Here is a 19,100-nt window from a genome sequence, read left to right as displayed (position 1 = left end):
TGTAATACCTGTAACATGGCCCAATATAGCAGCTGAATAAGTGGGTGGGGAAATCCAAATAGAAGCCACACTGAAAAACCACCCAAAAGATGGCATGAGATTCTTCTTCTCAGGGTCTCTCAACTTCCTCTAATAGGAAGCCTATGATGCAAATTCAGTCACTGTCTTCAGAGTATGAAAGAAAAACAGACCACTTCCTCCAAAAGGGTCGTGATGAGCTGACAAATTTCTCACAGCACAGACTCAATTATCTCTGTCTTCACTGTAGGGTGAGTTCTAGGAGCTCTTGCATTGTTACAGTGCCACTCAACATTCAGCACCAAGAATGTTATATTTACAGCATTGGGCTACATCTGCTCACCTCCAAGAAAAGCCTGCTCTCATCTTCCATAGGAGTTATGCATGGTACAATCCATTTCTGAAGCTGTCCCGTCCCCCGCAACCTTGCACAACACAGCCAGTATGTTGGCTTCGCTGAAACATTGCGCACCCAGGCAAAATCCCTAACAGTTTACTGTTTCAGGAAAAGCCACACGTTTGTGGAAGGAAGTGTCAATGCAACGAGTTTACTCAATAAAGGTTGATAGTAACACAACACTCGTCATGCTCCCTTGTCAGCTGAGACTGGAGGCGGCAAGTTCCATTTGTAGGATCAGATATAGCTGAACTTAGCAATTTATGTAGCTCTTTTCAGGAGGTAAAGTTGTTCCTATGGAATAAACTCCTCTTAGGACCAGGAATAATGTTAACCTCACAAGATGTTCTAATTGTCATTTATGAACACCATTTATTCATACTCAGTGCTACATATTATTTGCAGTAATCCGATCCAATTCTGTCAAGTAGACTAATTTTATTATTGCAAAATTTACATGGGGGTGGGTGGGTAGGGAGATTGCAAATAATGTTATGAATAAGACTACCAAGATAGTTAATGGCTGAGGTGACATTTAAATTGGGAATTTTACTAATTCACCATTTATTCTCATAAAATGCAACCCTATATCAGCTTGATAAGACTAGCAAAAATAATGTTTAAGTCTGCCTTGAGAAATTTGTACCACAAGTGAATGTTAAATGCCCCCCTGAGTCCAGTTGGGAAAGGGCGGGGTATAAATATAAATATATAAATAAAAATAAAAATATAACAGAATGAGGGCGACTGAGACTTTCACCAATGTAGGCCTCACATTTGCATTACAAATTTGATTTAAAGCCTGGTTCAAAAATGTTTTTGTAAAGTGCTTACTATTATGCAGTCGCTAAGGAATCTATAGTGTATAGTTTACAGTATAAATCACAACTCAAATTCACACTGGTTACAGACTAGAAAACTTGCAAAGATTACGGCAAAGCTTTTGACTGTTCAGATCATGAAAACCTATGGCTGGTTTTAAAGGAAATAGGTGTGCCCACAACATTTGACTGTTTTGATGCACAACTTGTACTCTGGACTGGAGGCTATTGTTAGGGAAGAATGTGGAAAAACAGAATGGTCCGGCAAAAGGGGCAGACAAAGATGCATTTTATCTCCCTGTCTCTTCAATCTACATGCAAAACATATCGTAAGGAAAGCTGGATTAGATTTAGATGAAGGTGGGAGGGGGAACATTAACAATTTGAGATATATCAATGATATCATATCACAGGCAGAAAACAGTGAAGACTTGAAATGACTACTGGTGAAAGTTAAAGCAGAAAGTGTCAAAGCAGGACTACAGCTGAGGATCAAGAAGACAAAAGTAATGAGTACTGGTGAATTACTCAACTTTAAGATTGACAATGAAGAAATTGAAATTGTTCAAAATTTTCTATTCCTCGACTCTACCATCAACCAAAAGAGAGACTGCAACTAGGAAATCAGAAATAGATTGAGAATGAGAAGGGCAGTCATACAGGAGCTAGAAAAGGTTGCTGAGGGTAAGGATGTCTCAATGGCAACCAAATATCAAATTAATTCATGCCATAGCATTCCCTATTACAATGTATGAGTGTGAAAGTTGGACAGTCAAAGTAGATTTTTTTAAAAAAAATGTGTTGGAGGAGATTTTTACAGATACTGTGAACTGCCAAAAATACAAATAGTCTGAACGGTCCCTAGAAGCTAAAATAACTACACTGAGTCTATTGTACTTTGGTTCTATTGTGAGCACAAAAGTCACTGGAAAAGACAATAATGTTAGGAAAAGCAGACGGCAACAGGAAAATGGGAAGACCCAACATGAGATGGATTAATTCTATGAAGGAAGCCACAACCCTCAGTTTGCAAGGCCTGAGCAAGGCTGTTATTGATAGGATGTTCAGGAGGACACTGAACCACAGGGTCACCATGAATTGGAAGCAATTTGACAGCACTTAATGCGCACACATTAGGCAGTCCAGAATACACATGAAAGGCACCAGGCACAAGCTCCACCAAAATGAACACTAGCTAGCTGCACCATAAACTGTGCCCAAAATGATATCCTGTCTCGTTGCACAATATAAAACTCCCTTGGAGGAGGAATGAATCACACATGAATGACATCGGTCACATCCTTCATAGACTGCTGGGACAGCATTCAATGGCAATTAGGACAAACAGGAAACCAAACAATCCCAGGGAAAAAAGACAGACACTGCTACCTAATAATGAAATTCTAGGTAATAACACAAAGCCACCTTGTTCAGATGCCAAAAAAACCCTATTCAAACAATATTTAACTAACCCTTCTAGACCCAGATGCCTACCTGATGAGATCTCATGGCTACTGACTAGTCATAACCTTACAGTGTGATCACAGAATATACCCATTGGGTTAATAAGGGTTTATTTAAAAAACAAAAACAAAAATAACACTACTTCTAAGCATCCTGCTGCTTAACAGCAAACATTTAGCACCCTATCATTAGGATTCTCTTTCCTCCTTAAGCACACACACTCCACAGATCCCAAAGAGGGTGAAAAAATATTTCACTACACCTCCACTGAAACAGCAGTGGGGGGGGGGGGGTGTCTCATTTCTCTCAGGACATTCTCAATGCATACGAGGCAAGACTATCGTATCTTCCCATTTTCAAGTCCTAGAGAGGCATCCAGATCCATCTGGCTCATTTCTCCTCTCCCTTGCTTCCTAGTTTTTCCAGTAAACAGGTAACAATTACATTTGCCTTCCCTGCAAGATCCCTCTGTAAGACCACCCATGGATGACAGAAATAACAAATACCTGCAGTGAACGGTAGCAGCCAGCAATGTTACTTCCCTTCTCAGAGGGCCTCTGCTTACAGAAGGGACCTGAGAGGAACCGTCCAGCTGCTTTCACAAGAACATGACAGGAAGCTGCACTTGCTCCTGCAGTCCATTTCTTCTTTTAAAGAGTGCACGAGGTGTTTATTTGAATATGGGGAAAACCCTGGCCCTGGAATGTAAACTGGTACCAAACAGCCCAGCCCTGACCTTAGTCAAAGGCTGGCTCCCTTCCCTATGACAACAGACAGCCTGCAGGGCTCTTTCTCAAGTGGATGCTCTGAACTTCTACAGCTTTCAAGTGCAAAGACAGGCACAAGCAGCAAAGCATGACACTCCTGCAGAAAGAAATGAGTTGATTTCAGTTCTGTACCAAGGGTGTAAAATGCCAAGCCTGTGAAATAGGGCAGAGGTGAGCCAGATATTCAGGTGAGCCAGAATGACTGCTTTCTGCTTCTCAATTCCTCCCTGAGACTTCCATCTCAGGCTCGTCACCTACAGCAAAGGTCTGTCATACACAGCTGGGTTAATTTACAATCTTCTACTCCTTACATGACTTTGAGTACGTGTACCCTAATATCTTGGAGACCTGCTACCAGGTTGTTATACCTCCAACGACTATATGAACACAGAAGGGAATTGCACCAGCAGCAGGCAAATCTGCATACCAAAAGGGAGTAGTGATCGCCTGTTCTAAAAAGGGACCAAGATGTCAGGATAGTGGGAAGCCCAGGAAATAGGACCAGGATGTTGTCATGAAGGCATTCATCCTTCCAGGTTCTCCAGCCAGCTTAGGAAGGCTGCTGTTTATGAGGTCTCAGAACACAGAGATTTGTTCTTCTGTTGCTGCCTGTGGCTATGCTGCCTCCCAGTGTCAACATCAGGGGGGCACATGGGAGGCAGCACTGTGCTGTCGCAGGTGATCTGGGGACACACCTGCCACCAGCAATCATTCCTTGGCAAAATCTCAAGACACATGGAAAGTGGAGACAAGATGGAGGTAGCTTGCCCATCATTAGGCAATGGAAAGCATGTTTCTTGTCACCATTATTTACCCAACACAGCTTTTCTTAGTCAGAAATTAAAAATACCAGTTTGACTCTGCTCCTTCCAGCTCTGCCTTCTCAGAAAGAGCCAGAATCAGTAGAATACAGAAACTCATTCCTGTTGTGAACTCAGATAATATTTATATAAAGAGGGGTGTAAATAGCTGTGATTCCTATTTACTCATCATCATGTGCGAGTGGGAAACACAGCCCATCAAAAGTGACTTGTGACTGTGTCCTGATGCAAATAATGGGGCAAGTCAGTCCCAATTAAGTCTCGTTCCACCGTTTTCAATGGGGCTGAGTTAGAACTTGTGGTTGGACTGTGGTGAATAAATCATTAGTATAGTGCTTAGGTGTCAAACTCGCGGCCCTCCAGAGGTTATAGACTACAGTTCCCATCATCCCCTGCCAGCATGGTGCCGCGAGTTTGACACCTGTGGTATAGTGCATGGTCTCAACAAGGGGAAATTACCACCTTAGTAATACCCTTATCACACATTCATTATCCCTTGGAAAAGCAGCTATGTCAACATGTATGCTACCTACTGTTGCTACAGGGGATAAGAAGACACCTCTTGACAGATGATGCCCCTTTAACAGTCAGAACATCAGGTCATATCTCCTTCTGGTTGTGCCCTTTCCTGTAACACTCTCTAAAATATCCTTCATATCCAAATCCAAAGCAATCACGTGGGCATACAAAGTAAAAAAGGGGCATACAAAGTAAAAAAGGAATACTTCAGCTTCTATCATGAACCACCAATTACTCAAATCTCTCACATTTTTAGGGTCAGCCTAAACAGAGTTACACCCCTCTAAGGCTGTTGACTGTGAAGAGTGTATCTCTGAGATGACACTTTTTGTCTCTGACATTGTTATGGCTGGACAGCGTTTCATATGCCCATCATTCAGGGCATTGGAGACTCAAAGAATGGTAACCTGGTTCAAGTCTTAAGTGTTTACACCTGTGTATAGCCTTATATGCTTGAGCTCTCCCCCACACCCCACAAGATCATTTGGTCCTCTTTAGAAACTTCAGGGTCTGCCAGCCAACATATCTGGAATCAAGGATGCAGTTTCTGAAAGGAAGTGTAGTTTCTGGAAGCAGGGTCTTCTTCAGAAGATATTCAGTCCATGATCCAGGCTGCACAAACCACTGCCTAGATCTAAGAGAGTAGATGTTTGAGAGTAGACATTTGAGCTATAATTACCACAACCCAGGGAAACCCTACTGAAGTGTTTTCAGCCACAGGAAGGGCAGGGCCAAAGATCACCTCTAGAAACAGTACCACATTGAGGAATGGTCGCCACAATGCTTCCCACATCCCTCTCATATCAAATACATAGTACAAATCTACTTGATTTAATTTAAAATGTTTTAATGTATTTGCTACTGTCTCCAGTTAAGCTTAATGAGGTTCTTAATCCACATCAGCTGGACTTAAAAAATCACATACACAGTCCAATTCTATGAATGGTAACTCTGAATTATACTCTGTCATGACTTACTCCAATATGACCATGTAGAAAGATAGCCTCAGAAGTGTACATGTATAGGCCGACCAGCAATGGGGAAATTAAAGGGCAGATGAGATCTCAGAAGTCCAAATAAAATGCCAAATGTCCTGACCACACATTACAGTAGCTGCTTTCATAGAGAGGTGCCTTTTGGCTTCCCAAGTGCAGCGATGCTTTTTGTTTGCTTGTTTTTGAGCATGGGTATTGTCATTCTCTAACCATGCATTTTACAAGCATTCCTGGACCTCAGCACATTTTTTTAAAAATGTGGTTTGATATGATCAGAACATGGTCCAAGGGTATTAGCAACCTGCTTGGGTAAAAAAAAAAAAAGGTGCACATTTTCCATCTGTCAGTCCTTTCTGGCTACCATTTTCCCCAAGCACCATCCACGGACTTTTAAAAAAACCTCGCTCCAGTGCAAAATGATAGAAGGATCTGTTGCAATGCTCTATTAGTTCCTCTGAATTCCCAGTTTTCATTAAAAACACTGTCTATAGGTCTTTTTGTTGCAGAGTTATAAAGGGAAAAGTACATATTTCCTCTAATATATCTGTAACAAAAAGGCTAGAGATTTACTTTTTTTCAAAATAAAAGCTGCGAATTCAAAGGGACTACTAGTAGATCATGGCAAGAGATTGTAACAGTATTATTGTACTATAGGACAAGAGCAATCACCAACTATTTTTAAAGTCCTCAAAAGCCTTCCAATGGCAAGGCAAAGGGAAAATGCAAGGAACATGTCAGCTGCTGGAGGAAAGTGCACACAAACCTGCGTGGATGCTTCATTGCCTGTGCAGCAAAGAAGGATACATTCCTGAAAAGCAAAGATTATTAATGACTAGCGAAGGCTCACAGTAACACTCTCTTCCTCTCCATTCAACAATGCTACATATGACAGCATAACTTGCTAGTCGGAACACGGCATCCCTCTCCTTTTCCTCCCAGTTCTCATTTCCAGACGATGCTAAAGGTTCTGTAACAAAATCTGTCTTTTTAGTCCAACATGTACAAATTTCAGGATACAATAAGAAATTTGCCTAATTTACAGCCCAATCTGGGGTGGGGGGAGCAGTGTGGCCTCATACTGGTGCATTTGCCCCTCCTCTGCATAAGACGGTACAAGGAGCAAATGTGCCAGCGTCTAACCGCCCCTCGGCTCTGGGGCAGCAAAACCCAGAAGTCAAAGCTGCTGCAGAGTAATCCTGGCGTCCAATCAAATGTTGGCACACAGGGAAGAAGGCGGGCTGGGGTGTTCCCAGGGTGGAGGCAAGATAGTTGGAGTCCACCTGAGGTTAGGCCTGGGAGTGCTGTGGCTGGGCCCTCAGACTTGCGCCACTCTTTCATCACTCTCCACCCTATGGAGGGCTTTCCGGCAGGGGATTTTTAAAAACGTTTTCTCTGCCTCCTGTGCCATTGAAAAGCCCTCTGGAGGCAGCAGGGTAGCAGCACTGTCCCCAGCTGCCTTGGGCTTTGGATAGGGCTCTCTGTCATTGGCTGTTCCTCAACAAGCTGTTTCTGAGTCTAGGAAGTTGACAAGGGGCACAATAACTATATGCTTTCATATCTGTTTGCTGGAATGTGCTGCTCTGGTTCCATGAGGATGATGCCCTTTAAATGGATATCAGTCACTCTGTGACCTAATTTAAGATTGACATTTTAAACTGCTACATTTCCCGCTTTCTGCTCTCTCCTCAAAGAAGCTGACACTCCTGCTGCTCCTATTCCAGTGAACTGGCATCTTTTTCTCTGGATCACTCCTAAAACAGAAGTTAAAGAATACTGTTATGCAGTAAAGTGAACTGCTTCTCCCTATTAGGGGGTGGCACCGTGGCAGTCACTGTCTTACTCTATAGTATCCCCAGAAAAAGAAGAAACCAACATTTCCTGGGATTCTCAACATGCTTGAGATGCAGATGCTGTAATCTGACCCATAATTCTCAAAAAACTATTTGAGTCTTGTGCACCTTACAGACTGATTATGATGGAGGATTTTACAAACTAAATACTTCAGCTGAAATGGGCTACTTCCACAATAAATATGTTCACCTTGAAGGTGTCACAAGACGCTTCACAGTTGCAACTGCTGCCTCTGGATGTCACCCCCTTACTTCTCAAGGTCCTGTACAATCAAAGCCAGAAGCAGTTCACCACTTGTCTACAGACACAACTCGGCAAGAGAACGAAGTTGCAGAGATGTAGTCATGTTAGTCTGCTGTGACAAAATAGAACAGAAGCCCAGTGGCACCTTAAAGACTAACATTTATTTCCTCATGAGCTGACTCGCTGAAGCTCAAGGCAACATAAATGATAGTCTTGAAAGTATCACTGCACTTTTGTTTTATTAAGGCAGAAAAAGACTTCCAAAAGAAGGACACAAGAAGGCAACAAAGCATTTGCAACATAGCTCAAACTTGTCGCCTGCTGCAGATCTAAAGAAGTTTAAGATTTTTCCACTCTGTTCTACCTCCACTAGAAGAAAGAGCCATCTCCCCTACGTTTTATAGAATATACTATTGCTGTCCCTCGGACTAGTGATGCTACTCATTTGTGAAACACGCGGGGGAATTATTATTATTATTATAATCAAAATATCCCACTTCCCTCGGAGGTTTTCCCAACTCCTCTGCACGATCGGCAGAAGCCCCTCCTTTTCTACCCAAGATCAAGTCCTTTTATGGAGAAACAGCCACCAGCTTGCACTACAGCGAGGAAATATGCAGCACCCCCACCCTCGGGAATACTGCATCAAGAATCCCGGTTCGTGCGGATGGGTGTTTTAATCTGGGGTATGCCTTAAAATCTTTTTTCCAGACACATGAGCAACGCAAACCCAAGCGGGTGGGGCAGCGCTAAAGGGAGAGGGGGAAAGTTCAAGAGATACCAACATGCTGTCAAACTCCGAGGACCTCCGACAACGCTTTCGCAGCTGCCTGGACTTCAGAGCCGTCCTCTCTCACCTCCCCCCGGCACAAACATTAAAGAGAGGGAAGAAAGAAAGCTCCCCAGTTTCCTCTGCCAAAGACTACACCGCCACCTACTGGCCAGGAAGTTTCAATTTTTCGAGGTCTGTTCGTGTGTTTTGACTCCTGAGATCTTTTTGATAACTTTTGCAACAGCGCTGCTCTTGAGGTTTATACCCTGCTCGGTAAAAAAATAAAAAAAATGCTGGGATTCTGTATTTTGTATAAAACGAAACAAAACTGAAGTAGGAAACAAAGCTAAGTGGCGTCTGCGTTTCTGTACCGCAAAGTGGACTGGAGTAAATACATACGTGCTAGCTGGTACAAAAAATATGCGGATACACGGACGATGAATGTGCATGTGAAATCCATGGAAGTGAAATCACGAAGCAGGACCCAGGGGAAAGCTACTGATAGTACAATGCTCGAGGGGCCCAGAACAATCAGAATGGCAGACCCGATGAGCAATCCCCGTTTGCATGAAAGGATCTTATTAACTGCTGACTTTTTGCAGGGGTGAAGTGATAGAACTTTTCTGATAGAACTTTTAACAAATCAAAAATATTTATAAGTTCCATCAAAAAATATGTAGGAGGTTTTAAGGTCAAACGCAAATCCAAAACATCCTCCAAAGTTTGCCTACTCTCTTCATGAGGAATATTAGTGTACAACAAGTTAGCATCTATAGCAACAAGTACTGCATGTGCTGGGACAAGATCGCCTTCAATTTTCTGGATGAAATTCAATGAAAATGATCTGTTAATTGCAAAGGGTTTCAAAAATAATCCACAAACTGAGCCAAAGGTTCTAAAAGTGAACTAGAACCTGAAAGGATAGGATATCCCGGTGGTAGAAAACTAGATTTATAAACCTTAGGAAGAATATAACATACTAGGACCCCAAGATGTTCTTTAACTAGAGACCTAGTGGTAGAATAATCTATAAAATCTCAACTTACCACCTCATGATCCTAAAAATTATTTATATGCGATCAGTGGCATCCTTGGAAATAGGCACATAATTAGTTTAGTGAGATAGCTGTCTCATCACTAACATAAACCTGTGGGTTCAAACTCACAATTCATCCATCTTTATCAGCCTCTTTGATAATATTTTAATCACTGAATAGTTGTTTCAAAATATCTCTCTTTAAGAAAAAATTCTACACCTATATTCTAAAGCTAAAAAGATCTTTAAGAGCCAGTTTGTCAAATACAGAGAGAAACACATCCTACCATGATATGCCTCTAAAGATGCCAGCCATAGATGCAGGTGAATCGTTAAGAGCAAAAACTACCAGACCACAGCCACACAGCCTGGAAAACCAACAACAACCAGCTGATTTCAGCCATAAAAGCCTTCGACAGGACATTGAATTATGTGCTGTTATACCAACGGCCTTAGTTCTTGCTTCACTCTCTTGCAACCATCTCCTAAGTCTAGGAGGCAGGTAGTGATGCTTGAGAAACTTAGGTTTTTGCCATATGAAGTTGTTATCTACTTCTATGGCAGCAACCTGAACTTGGTCACACATTCAAACCAAGATATTAAAAAGCCTGACACATTTTTACATCTCAAAATAGTTTCATCAGATGAGGAAATAGCTAGTAAGACCACACATGATGATGATGATGATGATGATGATGATTTATTCGACTTGATAAACTGCTCTACCCCCAAAGGGCTCAGAGCGTTTTACAACACACAAATAGACAATGAACAACAGATTACAAAAGGGCAAATCGAATAATTCAGTTAAAAATCAATAAAATACAATGAAATCAGTAGCAACAATAAAAATAAAAAATATATGCAGCTAATGTGACAAGACTGATGTGCTATATGCTTGTTCCATGTACTGCCCTCATAACAAAATAAGTATATGCCCCAGAGTTGAACTTTTCTTTCAGTTAAAGTATGCATGTACCTGCATGTATGAACACGAATGGAATTTACATTCAAGGTGGAATATCAGTGATTCCAGGATGACTTTTTGTTGCATTGTGGACCCTCCCAGCCACTATAACATTGGCACCTGAATTCTTCTGCCATCCTGACTCGATCTTCTTTTGTCATGTGACCAGTCACAATGAAGTGTGGCTCTGCTTGATGCCTCTTAATAGAGAAGCTGGTAGGACTGAGGTGCAGAAAGGCTTTTGAGTGGCTATCCTGCCTCACACAGCGCCCATGGTTGAAACACACTACTTGGCTGCACATCCTAGCACTGCTGGTCACGTTTACAATGTAGTGACCAAGGAGAGTATCCACATACTTCTTCACATGAAGACAAGCTTCCTGGAAAAAATCCAGAAAAAATTAGATGAAAAAGGAAATGCTAAACTTGTCTGCAAAATCCACATTACTTCAAGAGACATTTGTAGGGCAAACTGTGTAAGAGCATCAATGGGACGCTTTCTGTTTCCATTCCCTAATTTTCAAGTCTTGGCTTCACTGGCTCAAGAGTCGCTTGTAACATGAGTTTCACACATGATCACAGTAATAAACACATGCCTGGTTTGATTATGTAAAAGGATAACAACAACACGGCCCAGCAGCTGCATCAGATATGTTCTTCTCAACCTATATACTGGGCAATAGGACAGCTATCACAGTTATAATGTCCAGTTCAAACACAATCTACACACTTTTGTGTGTGTGTGGTGGGGGGGAGGGTTCTGCACATCCTGCCTGATGAAGAGTTCTGGGGAATTCAACTGCTTGCCCACAATTTTGCAGTATTTGTGTTCCTAACAAACACAATGGAACTCTTATAATCTTTACTGTATTTATTCCGATCTACACTCATCCACAGGCTGATCAATTGTAGACAGATGGAGATATAAAACATTTGCACTGTGCAACACGAGGAGCCCATAATCAAGCAGTGAACAGAATCTAGGTCTGGTATGTTTCTAGATATAATTAAAATCTCTAAACTATTCTTCTAGATTCAGGTGTACTTACACAGTTGCAAGTGTCAACTTCTGAATACAGTAGACTACAGTGTAATCCTAAGTATGTATATGCAGAAGTAAGTCCCATTGGCATCAGTGAGATGTACTCTCTTGTAAGTGTGCTTAGGATTGCAGCCTATGTATTCCTCTTGCTGTATCACTTACCTGTGAGCAGCTGAAATTTTCACTTCCCCACAAGATGACCCCAGCAGCACCTTGGGAAGCACTCTCTCCGATGGAGTAGACCAGGTCCTCCTTAGGATAAGCAGAAGCAGCAATGATGATAATGGAGAAATCAAAATCTTCTGTTCAGTATTTGGAATACCAACACTTGCAAAGTCTATACACTCCTCAGCCCGTTGCTTTTATGCCTGGGGTTGCCATTCTCCAGGTGGGACCTGGAGATCTCCCAGAATTACAACTAAACTCCAGATGACAAATCTGTTCCCCTGGAGAAAATAACTACTTTGGCCTCTATGGCATTATAATCAGTAGAGGCTTTTCTCCTCCCCAAACCCTGCACTTCTCAGATTTCACTACAAAATCTCCAGGAATTTCCTGACCAGAATCTGGCAACTCTAGTCAGGCCTGGCCCCAAGGTGCCTTCTTTCAAAGACCAAAATAGGCCATGCCCCGTCCCTCTGCTTTTTACTGACAGAAGACAGCTTGGAATATTGTGGTTGCCTAGAAGTGGCCCACTGAGGGAACCCACAGCTTCAAGCTACATGTGCTGCTTTTATCATTTTGGATTTTTTAACCTTCCCCCATTTTTTTAGATTTCACATTTTTTTCTGAAAACCTGGGACCTTTTTCAGGTTTGTAGAAAGATCTATCTTGTCTGTTCACAGCTCCAATCACTAGATTTCAGTATCCTCAAATTTAGTTGACTTGACTGTTAGTATATAGACAAGTGAGAGGCCCATGAAAATTGCAGAGGAAGAATCCCCTCTCTCTCCTCCATCATGGCTCCTGGCCTCACTACCCACGTTAAGCCTGGGGGTGACAATGACTGTGGCTGGGAGCTGCTCCAAGTCCAGAGCAACTTCTGAAATCTCCCACTGTGGCAGTTGGATGTGGAGCAGCTCCCAGAGTGCTCTGCCACAGTGGCCAGGTCTGGAAGTTTTCCTGGTTTCCACTGCCACTGCACCTGGGCTCTCTACCAGCTTCCACTGCCACCACAGTCAGACACAGAGCTGCTTTTGTCATCCATTGTGGCAACAGCTGGGCTCAAAGTAGTTCCCGTTATCCTCAGTCATGGTGGCCAGGCTCAGACAGAATCCCTTTAGCAGCAGCCACTCCATCTCAACCAGTAAATGGGGAACTATTTGCAGGAGAATTTAAAACCCCAATAAAAATGTTTAACTTTTCAGGTTTTTCTGCAAACCTGGGGAATACACCAAGTTTGCAGAAAAATCTGTTCAGCATCAGAGTGGTCCCAATTCAAGATTTTAGGTATCCACAGACGAATGCCACATGTCATTATTAGATATAGAAATTAAGCACCGAGAGAAGGACACACTACTGAAATACATTGGAATTATTTCCATGCAACATTTTTGGCTAAAATGCATGCTCACTGGTGAGTACCTCTCATCCATTACATTGGAAAAACAGAGCATAGGAGTTTACCTGTGAAAGGAAATTCATCTGCGTAAACTCATATATAATGGAAGCATAAGGTAACACTGGAATGCTGCCATTCCTTGTCTGGTCCACCATCCTGAATGCTTCCTGGACTCGATGACGGACAAACTCCAGACTTTTGTTGAGAAGTCTAATCTCCTTGGGAAGATAAATACTCGGATACAGAGCCTGACTTTGATTCCAGAGCCACTGCAATTCTTCATTTCTCTGCTTCTCAACCTCTGGACATTCCCCTGTGTAATTATCCAGCTTCTTTTCATAGTTATAACAGTTGGGAAAGCCATAGAATCCCCAGAAACCCCCAGGCCTCAGAGTTCTGCCAAGTACCAAAGTCTGCTCCATGAAAGCCCGGCTACTTTGCTCAAACTCCAGCTGGGCTTTCTTAACCACCTTGTCAGCAGGCCAATCCGGGTGCTGCCTCTTCACCAGATCCATAGACTTGTTCTTATAGATTTCCATGGAGTCCCAGTTTCGAACCCACAAAGGACGCCAGCTCTCCCAGTCAATTACTGCCAGACCTTTAAAGCTGGTCTCTAAGATGGTTTTCTTAATGTCTTGCTGAGCCTTCCAGAGATGATCTTCTAGACTGGCATTCTGTGGAACACCCCCATAGACTGCAGTTCCATTCTCAGTATAGAATGGATAATAGCCTAACCTGTTGTGGTAGAAAAGGGTCATTTCCTTGCCCGTGAATGATTCATTCTGGTTTATGACCACATTAAAAATCCCTAAGTTAAGAGTTACGTTGTATTTCTCTTGGCATTTTTGAGTTGGAGCATTCCAGATGGTGATGAATGGGAGATCCTCTAGAAAGCTGTCTCCCTTAGTCCAAGCCATTATGTAAAAATTCAGCAAGCAAAACCATATTGTTAAACATGCCATATTCATTACCATTTCAGGACCTATTTCTTGAAATACCTGGAAAGAGCACAGTCGTTTCACCCCCTTCAAAACCACCAACTTCTGGCAAAATTATGCAAACGGAAGAATAAGTCAATTCTAACATACGCGGAAGAGAACAAAGAGGAAAGAAAAGGAATAGCTCAGCAAGCAGTTCCCCTCCTTAACTCATCTCTACAATGGGGAAGTTGTGACAGAGGAGACTGCAAATTCTTGCTTACTTCATCTCTACTTCTCCTCCTCTTTTTCCACATTCTTCCTGTGTTGAAACAAGCAGCAAACATGAACTGCTGAAGACAGTGCTGACACTAGTATTTCATTCAGTGACTGTGACAGACTTGTCACCAGGAAGGATAGTAATATTCCTAGTCCCTTTGCTTTTGCACTAAATTTGGAACAATGTTTGTTAACTCCTCCAAGTGAAGTCCCTTTTGTCCGGACAGATCACAGGGATGTCACACTGCACTGGTTTCAGAAGTTGTATCCAAAACAGTAAGGCCTCTGTAAATGACATTAAAGACTGATGTCCTGTAGGAGAAAAGGAGAAAGGTTCAGGAAAGAATGCTGTCAAAACAACAGGGATCGAAGTGCTACAATAATGGAACCACCACAGCACAATCGCATAGCAGGTTCGCATCCACTTCACATCCATTATTTCAGCAATGCTTACAATAGTCCTGTATGATAGGCCAGTGTCATTAGCCCCACAGAACAGAGATTTGCCAAAAGGCCACCTAGTGAGCTGGAGTGAGATTTGAACTGGTTCCCACACCTCACAATCACACCAACAGGACCAACCAGGAAAAAGAGAGTTCAGACTGGAATGGAGACTCAAGTAGACCTTCACTAACAAGGTTTGATAATGTCACTCTGATACACACATGGCTCCCAGTGGTTGCCTGATTCTGACATCTTTCTGTTACACCTATATCCAGAAACATTTCACACCTCTGTACCCCATTATGCATGGGGTAGAAAATGTTGACAGAGAGAATTTTTTCTCTTTCTCACAATACTAGAACCAGGGGGCATACATTGAAAATGCTGGGGGAAGAATAAGGACTAATAAAAGGAAACACTTTTTCACACAACGTGTGATTGGTGTTTGGAATATGCTGCCACAGGAGGTGGTGATGGCCACTAACCTGGATAGCTTTAAAAAGGGCTTGGACAGATTTATGGAGGAAAAGTCGATCTATGGCTACCAACCTTGATCCTCTTTGATCTGAGATTGCAAATGCCTTAGCAGACCAGGTACTCGGGAGCAGCAGAAGGCCATTGCTTTCACCTCCTGCATGTGAGCTCCCAAAGGCACCTGGTGGGCCACTGTGAGTAGCAGAGTGCTGGACTAGATGGACTCTGGTCTGATCCAGCAGGCTCTTTCTTCTGTTCTTCTGTTCTTCTGTTTACTTTCTTCTGTTCTTATGTTTACTTGCACACACATGCAGGAACGCATGCACACAAAACTGTCTTATACTGATCAGATTACTGGTCCACCAGTGTCAGTATCGTCTTCTTAGAATGACAGCAGCTTTCCAGAGTCTCAGGATGCATTTTTCACATCACTTACTTACCTAGTCTCTCTTTAAAAAAAACAACAACTGGAGATGATGGACATTGAAATTGAGACCTTCTGTAATGCCACTACCACTGAACTACAGCCTTTCCTCAGGAGCTCCTCACTATTGCTCTGCCACGCCCAAGGCCTTATTTGGCCCCCAAGTAAGGCTTGGCACTATTCAGTGTCCTGCATCACAGACATCTCAATCTTTTTTTGTCCTCAGCTGAACTTATTTAGGTACCACTTAGGCAGGTGATCCGCATCTCCAAGACTGACCCTGAAAGTACTATAAATTCAATAGTACCAGAGTACACCATGGTCCAACAAAAGCACAGCTGTGAGGAAGCTCACACTAATCAATGGCTATTGGCATAAAAATGGCACCACTGTGAGCCAGCTCAAGGGCTAAGTGGCTGCTGGACTGGACATTCATTCATAGAGAGATACAATACAGGCAAATAGAAGACAAGAACTGGAGTCTCCATACACCTTTCCTCCCATGAACATCATGTCCAGAGCATGCAAAAGTTAACATTCAATAGAATCAGTCAAGGCAGAGATGAGCACAACTAAAAGTTGGTGTGGCTTAGTAATTAGAGTGTCAGATGGATAACCTTGGACTAGTCACTAGTCACACACCCTTACAGCCAACCCTACCCAACAGGGTTGCTGTTGAGGATAAAATGCAGAAAAGGAAAATGATGTAGGTCCACTGGAGAGAAAGGAAGGGCACAAATGAAATACATCCAACACAGTTACACAATGGGAGTTAATTATTCTGCATATTATGCAATCAACCCTATCCCCAAGTTTAACATCCAACTAAATTTGCAATTTTACCAAAATGTAAATGGCCTCGTTAACTGTGAACATTTGCCATTTGTTTGCACAATGTGAGACAGTGAACTGAGAGCAACAATTGCATAGGAACAAGCAAGAAAGAGAGACTGAAAGACTTATTGAAGCCTTGTTACCTGAGCAATGTGATGATTTCTGATAATTAAGTAGGCACTAAATCCAATTATTTCCATTGTTAACCTTTCCAAAGAATGAATTGCATTGACAAATCACTTTTTTCTCACTTCATTGAATCCATTGTTTAAAATTCTCCTCCCTCTTCTACCACTGTTCAGGCACTTCGTCCTGTCTGTTGATATTCACAATCACAAGACCAACTTAAATGAAATCATCTGACTATTTCCCCACAAGATTGTTAATCATTAACAATAGCTGATCATTCATCATTCTGAGAACTGGATTTGCATTACTGGAATTCCAGAAGGAACAGAAGTAAACAAACTCCTCTGACAATGCCACTATACAGAGAAAATGGCCCAAGAATAGACCTATATAAAGAAAAGCAGGGAGGGGTTATAAAGTTGGCTCCGGCCATTGAGATGAACAAACAATGGCAGTTTGCGGGTATTTTTCGATCTAAAGATGGACCACCACCACCCAGCCTTGTCCGTGGGGCCTCTGATCAACTCACTACCTGCAGCCTTTTCCTGAGAGTCACAATTTGGCCAGAGTTGTTCATGTTCTAATCGCACCCAGGTTAGATTATTGTAATGCAACCCTGAAGACAATTCAGAAGCTACACCAGATACAAAATACTCCAACCGCATAGCTGTTCACACTAAAGTATAAGGTGTGACCTTTGTCGGTTTTAAAAGAATCATACTGGCTGCCAATCTATGTCCAGGCTCACATTCAAAAATGGCTTGGGACCAGCATATTCCAAGGATCACTTGTTCCCGTAGAAACCTGCCCATCAATTGTGGCTGTCTTTGAAGGCCCAACTCCAAATGTTCCCAATCTTCAGAAGAGTGAATGTGAATGGGCCTTCTCTGGTTTGATGCTGCAGTTCTGCAGTACCCTCCCCAGTCACCTGCCTGGCACTCAATCCTTTAGATTTTCACTGTAAGGTAAAGCCATTTCTTGAGACCCAGATTTCCTCCCCAGAGGAACCCCTGACTTGCAACTCTTCACCTTGCATTTGGTCGCTACACAGATTCTGCCCTTTGATTCTGAAGTGATCTGCTTTTACATCGACTGTTTTTAAAAACACGGTGCTTAGCATTTTATGTGAAGATCTTTTGAAACTAAACCGTTTAAAAACTACAGAAACACACTTGCACATATGAAGCACTGGCAACAACTTGAGCCTGTCTGGAGCAACCGACCGGCCTTTCCTCCCATCTCGCCTGGGGGTTCCCAGGACGAGGGGGGAGGGTGGGGAGGGGGAGCGGATGCAAGAACAATGGCTCAAACTCCGCCAGGAAACATGTCCGAAAACCCACTTACCGGCTCCCGGAGAAGCGGAATTTGCACCAACACCGCCCCTTTCCCAAACTTCTGGCCTATGGGAAAGGACGAGGACGTCACTTCCATTCCAACATGGGACGGGTGCATTGCCAGCACAGTCTGCATTCACGCATCTTAAAGAGGGTGCGAAGGGCTAAAAGATCGGGTTGGGGGGCAGGGACGCATTAAAAAGATTTCCACATTCTTGGTGGTCCAACAGTAGCGACAAAGTAGCCAGGGCAGGCGTGATTGTTGGCGCTGCAACGTCTGGCTTTCAGGTCTACCGTCTACCTTTCCCCCTCCGCCCCCCCTGTAGGAGCCATTGGCTCCAGGAGTAAAGTTTCCAAAACAAATGCCATCCTGCCACAAGGGCAGCGTATTCCCACTGCGCGCGCGTAACATACTGCACCAGAGGGAAAAGCAGGAGCCGGAGGGCAATCGGGAATCATCCCCTGATTTAACGATCCGTGCTGCGGACCCGCTTTCGGGGTTCATCGTCCTTAGAGGTAGGGGCCTCGCGTGGGGCATTGATCGGCAGATGGCAGCAGAAATCCCACGCATTCCTCCCGCCTCCGTTTGCAGCTCATTAGGAAAGCAGCTGGCCAAAAACGGGGGCGGGAGGGTGGGGGGGAGACAGAGAACAAATCCCTTTTCCTTCGGAGTCTGGTTTCGATTATGCAGCCGGCCCGGCTTGCTAGGGCTGAGAGGAGGGGGCGGGAGGGATTCTGCAAAAGGAAACAATTAAACGCTGCGGCTTCTGGAGACCGGCTGGGAGCTCTATTGGAGATCGCGGAGGCTTAACTCTTGGCCCTCCGAAACTGAGGCGCCCCGCCAGAGGGACATTGGCCTTCAACCCCCCCCCCCGCCCGCCCCCCCCCCCCCCTCAGCCGAAAGGGGTCTCTGCTGGTCCTAGGCCTTCAGGCATCAGTATGCAATGTTTATACCTGCCAGAGATTTAAAATGTCATATTGTGTTTTTTTT

The 19,100-nt window shown here is 43.3% G+C and overlaps 2 protein-coding genes across 8 annotated transcripts in view; both read right to left on the bottom strand.

The window, feature by feature from the left end:
* The window catches only part of HYAL3 (hyaluronidase 3), a 32,684-nt gene extending 23,213 nt beyond the window's left edge, over positions 1-9,471 (bottom strand). Inside the window, exons 1-2 of one of the 2 annotated variants that reach the window (XM_048489888.1) lie at positions 8,682-9,471; positions 3,207-5,441 (exon numbers count right to left, since the gene is read on the bottom strand). The gene's annotated coding sequence lies outside the window, so the exon portion shown is untranslated. The remainder of the gene's footprint in view (positions 1-3,206; positions 5,442-8,681) is intronic. The other variant, XM_048489887.1, reaches the window with a different exon arrangement.
* Positions 9,472-10,377: 906 nt separating this feature from the next.
* HYAL1 (hyaluronidase 1) lies at positions 10,378-18,939 on the bottom strand. 6 transcript variants are annotated; one of them, XM_048492168.1, is made up of 4 exons: positions 18,120-18,939; positions 13,340-14,782; positions 11,876-11,962; positions 10,378-11,051 (listed from the first exon to the last, which is right to left on the bottom strand). In XM_048492168.1, exons 2-4 carry the CDS (start codon positions 14,246-14,248, stop codon positions 10,728-10,730), a joined length of 1,320 nt encoding a protein of 439 aa, XP_048348125.1. In that variant the 5' UTR covers positions 14,249-14,782; positions 18,120-18,939; the 3' UTR covers positions 10,378-10,727. The 6 variants fall into 6 exon arrangements, with proteins under 6 accessions (XP_048348125.1, XP_048348119.1, XP_048348121.1 ...); XM_048492162.1 differs by having other exon boundaries at positions 11,876-11,965; positions 18,120-18,937; XM_048492164.1 differs by having other exon boundaries at positions 11,876-11,965; positions 18,524-18,937.
* Positions 18,940-19,100: the final 161 nt, after the last annotated feature.

Source organism: Sphaerodactylus townsendi, linkage group LG03 (genome assembly GCF_021028975.2).
Source record: "Sphaerodactylus townsendi isolate TG3544 linkage group LG03, MPM_Stown_v2.3, whole genome shotgun sequence".
Classification (NCBI taxonomy): domain Eukaryota; kingdom Metazoa; phylum Chordata; class Lepidosauria; order Squamata; family Sphaerodactylidae; genus Sphaerodactylus; species Sphaerodactylus townsendi.
The sequence above is the reverse complement of the archived record's forward strand: the minus strand, read 5'-3'. Positions and strand labels throughout refer to the sequence as shown.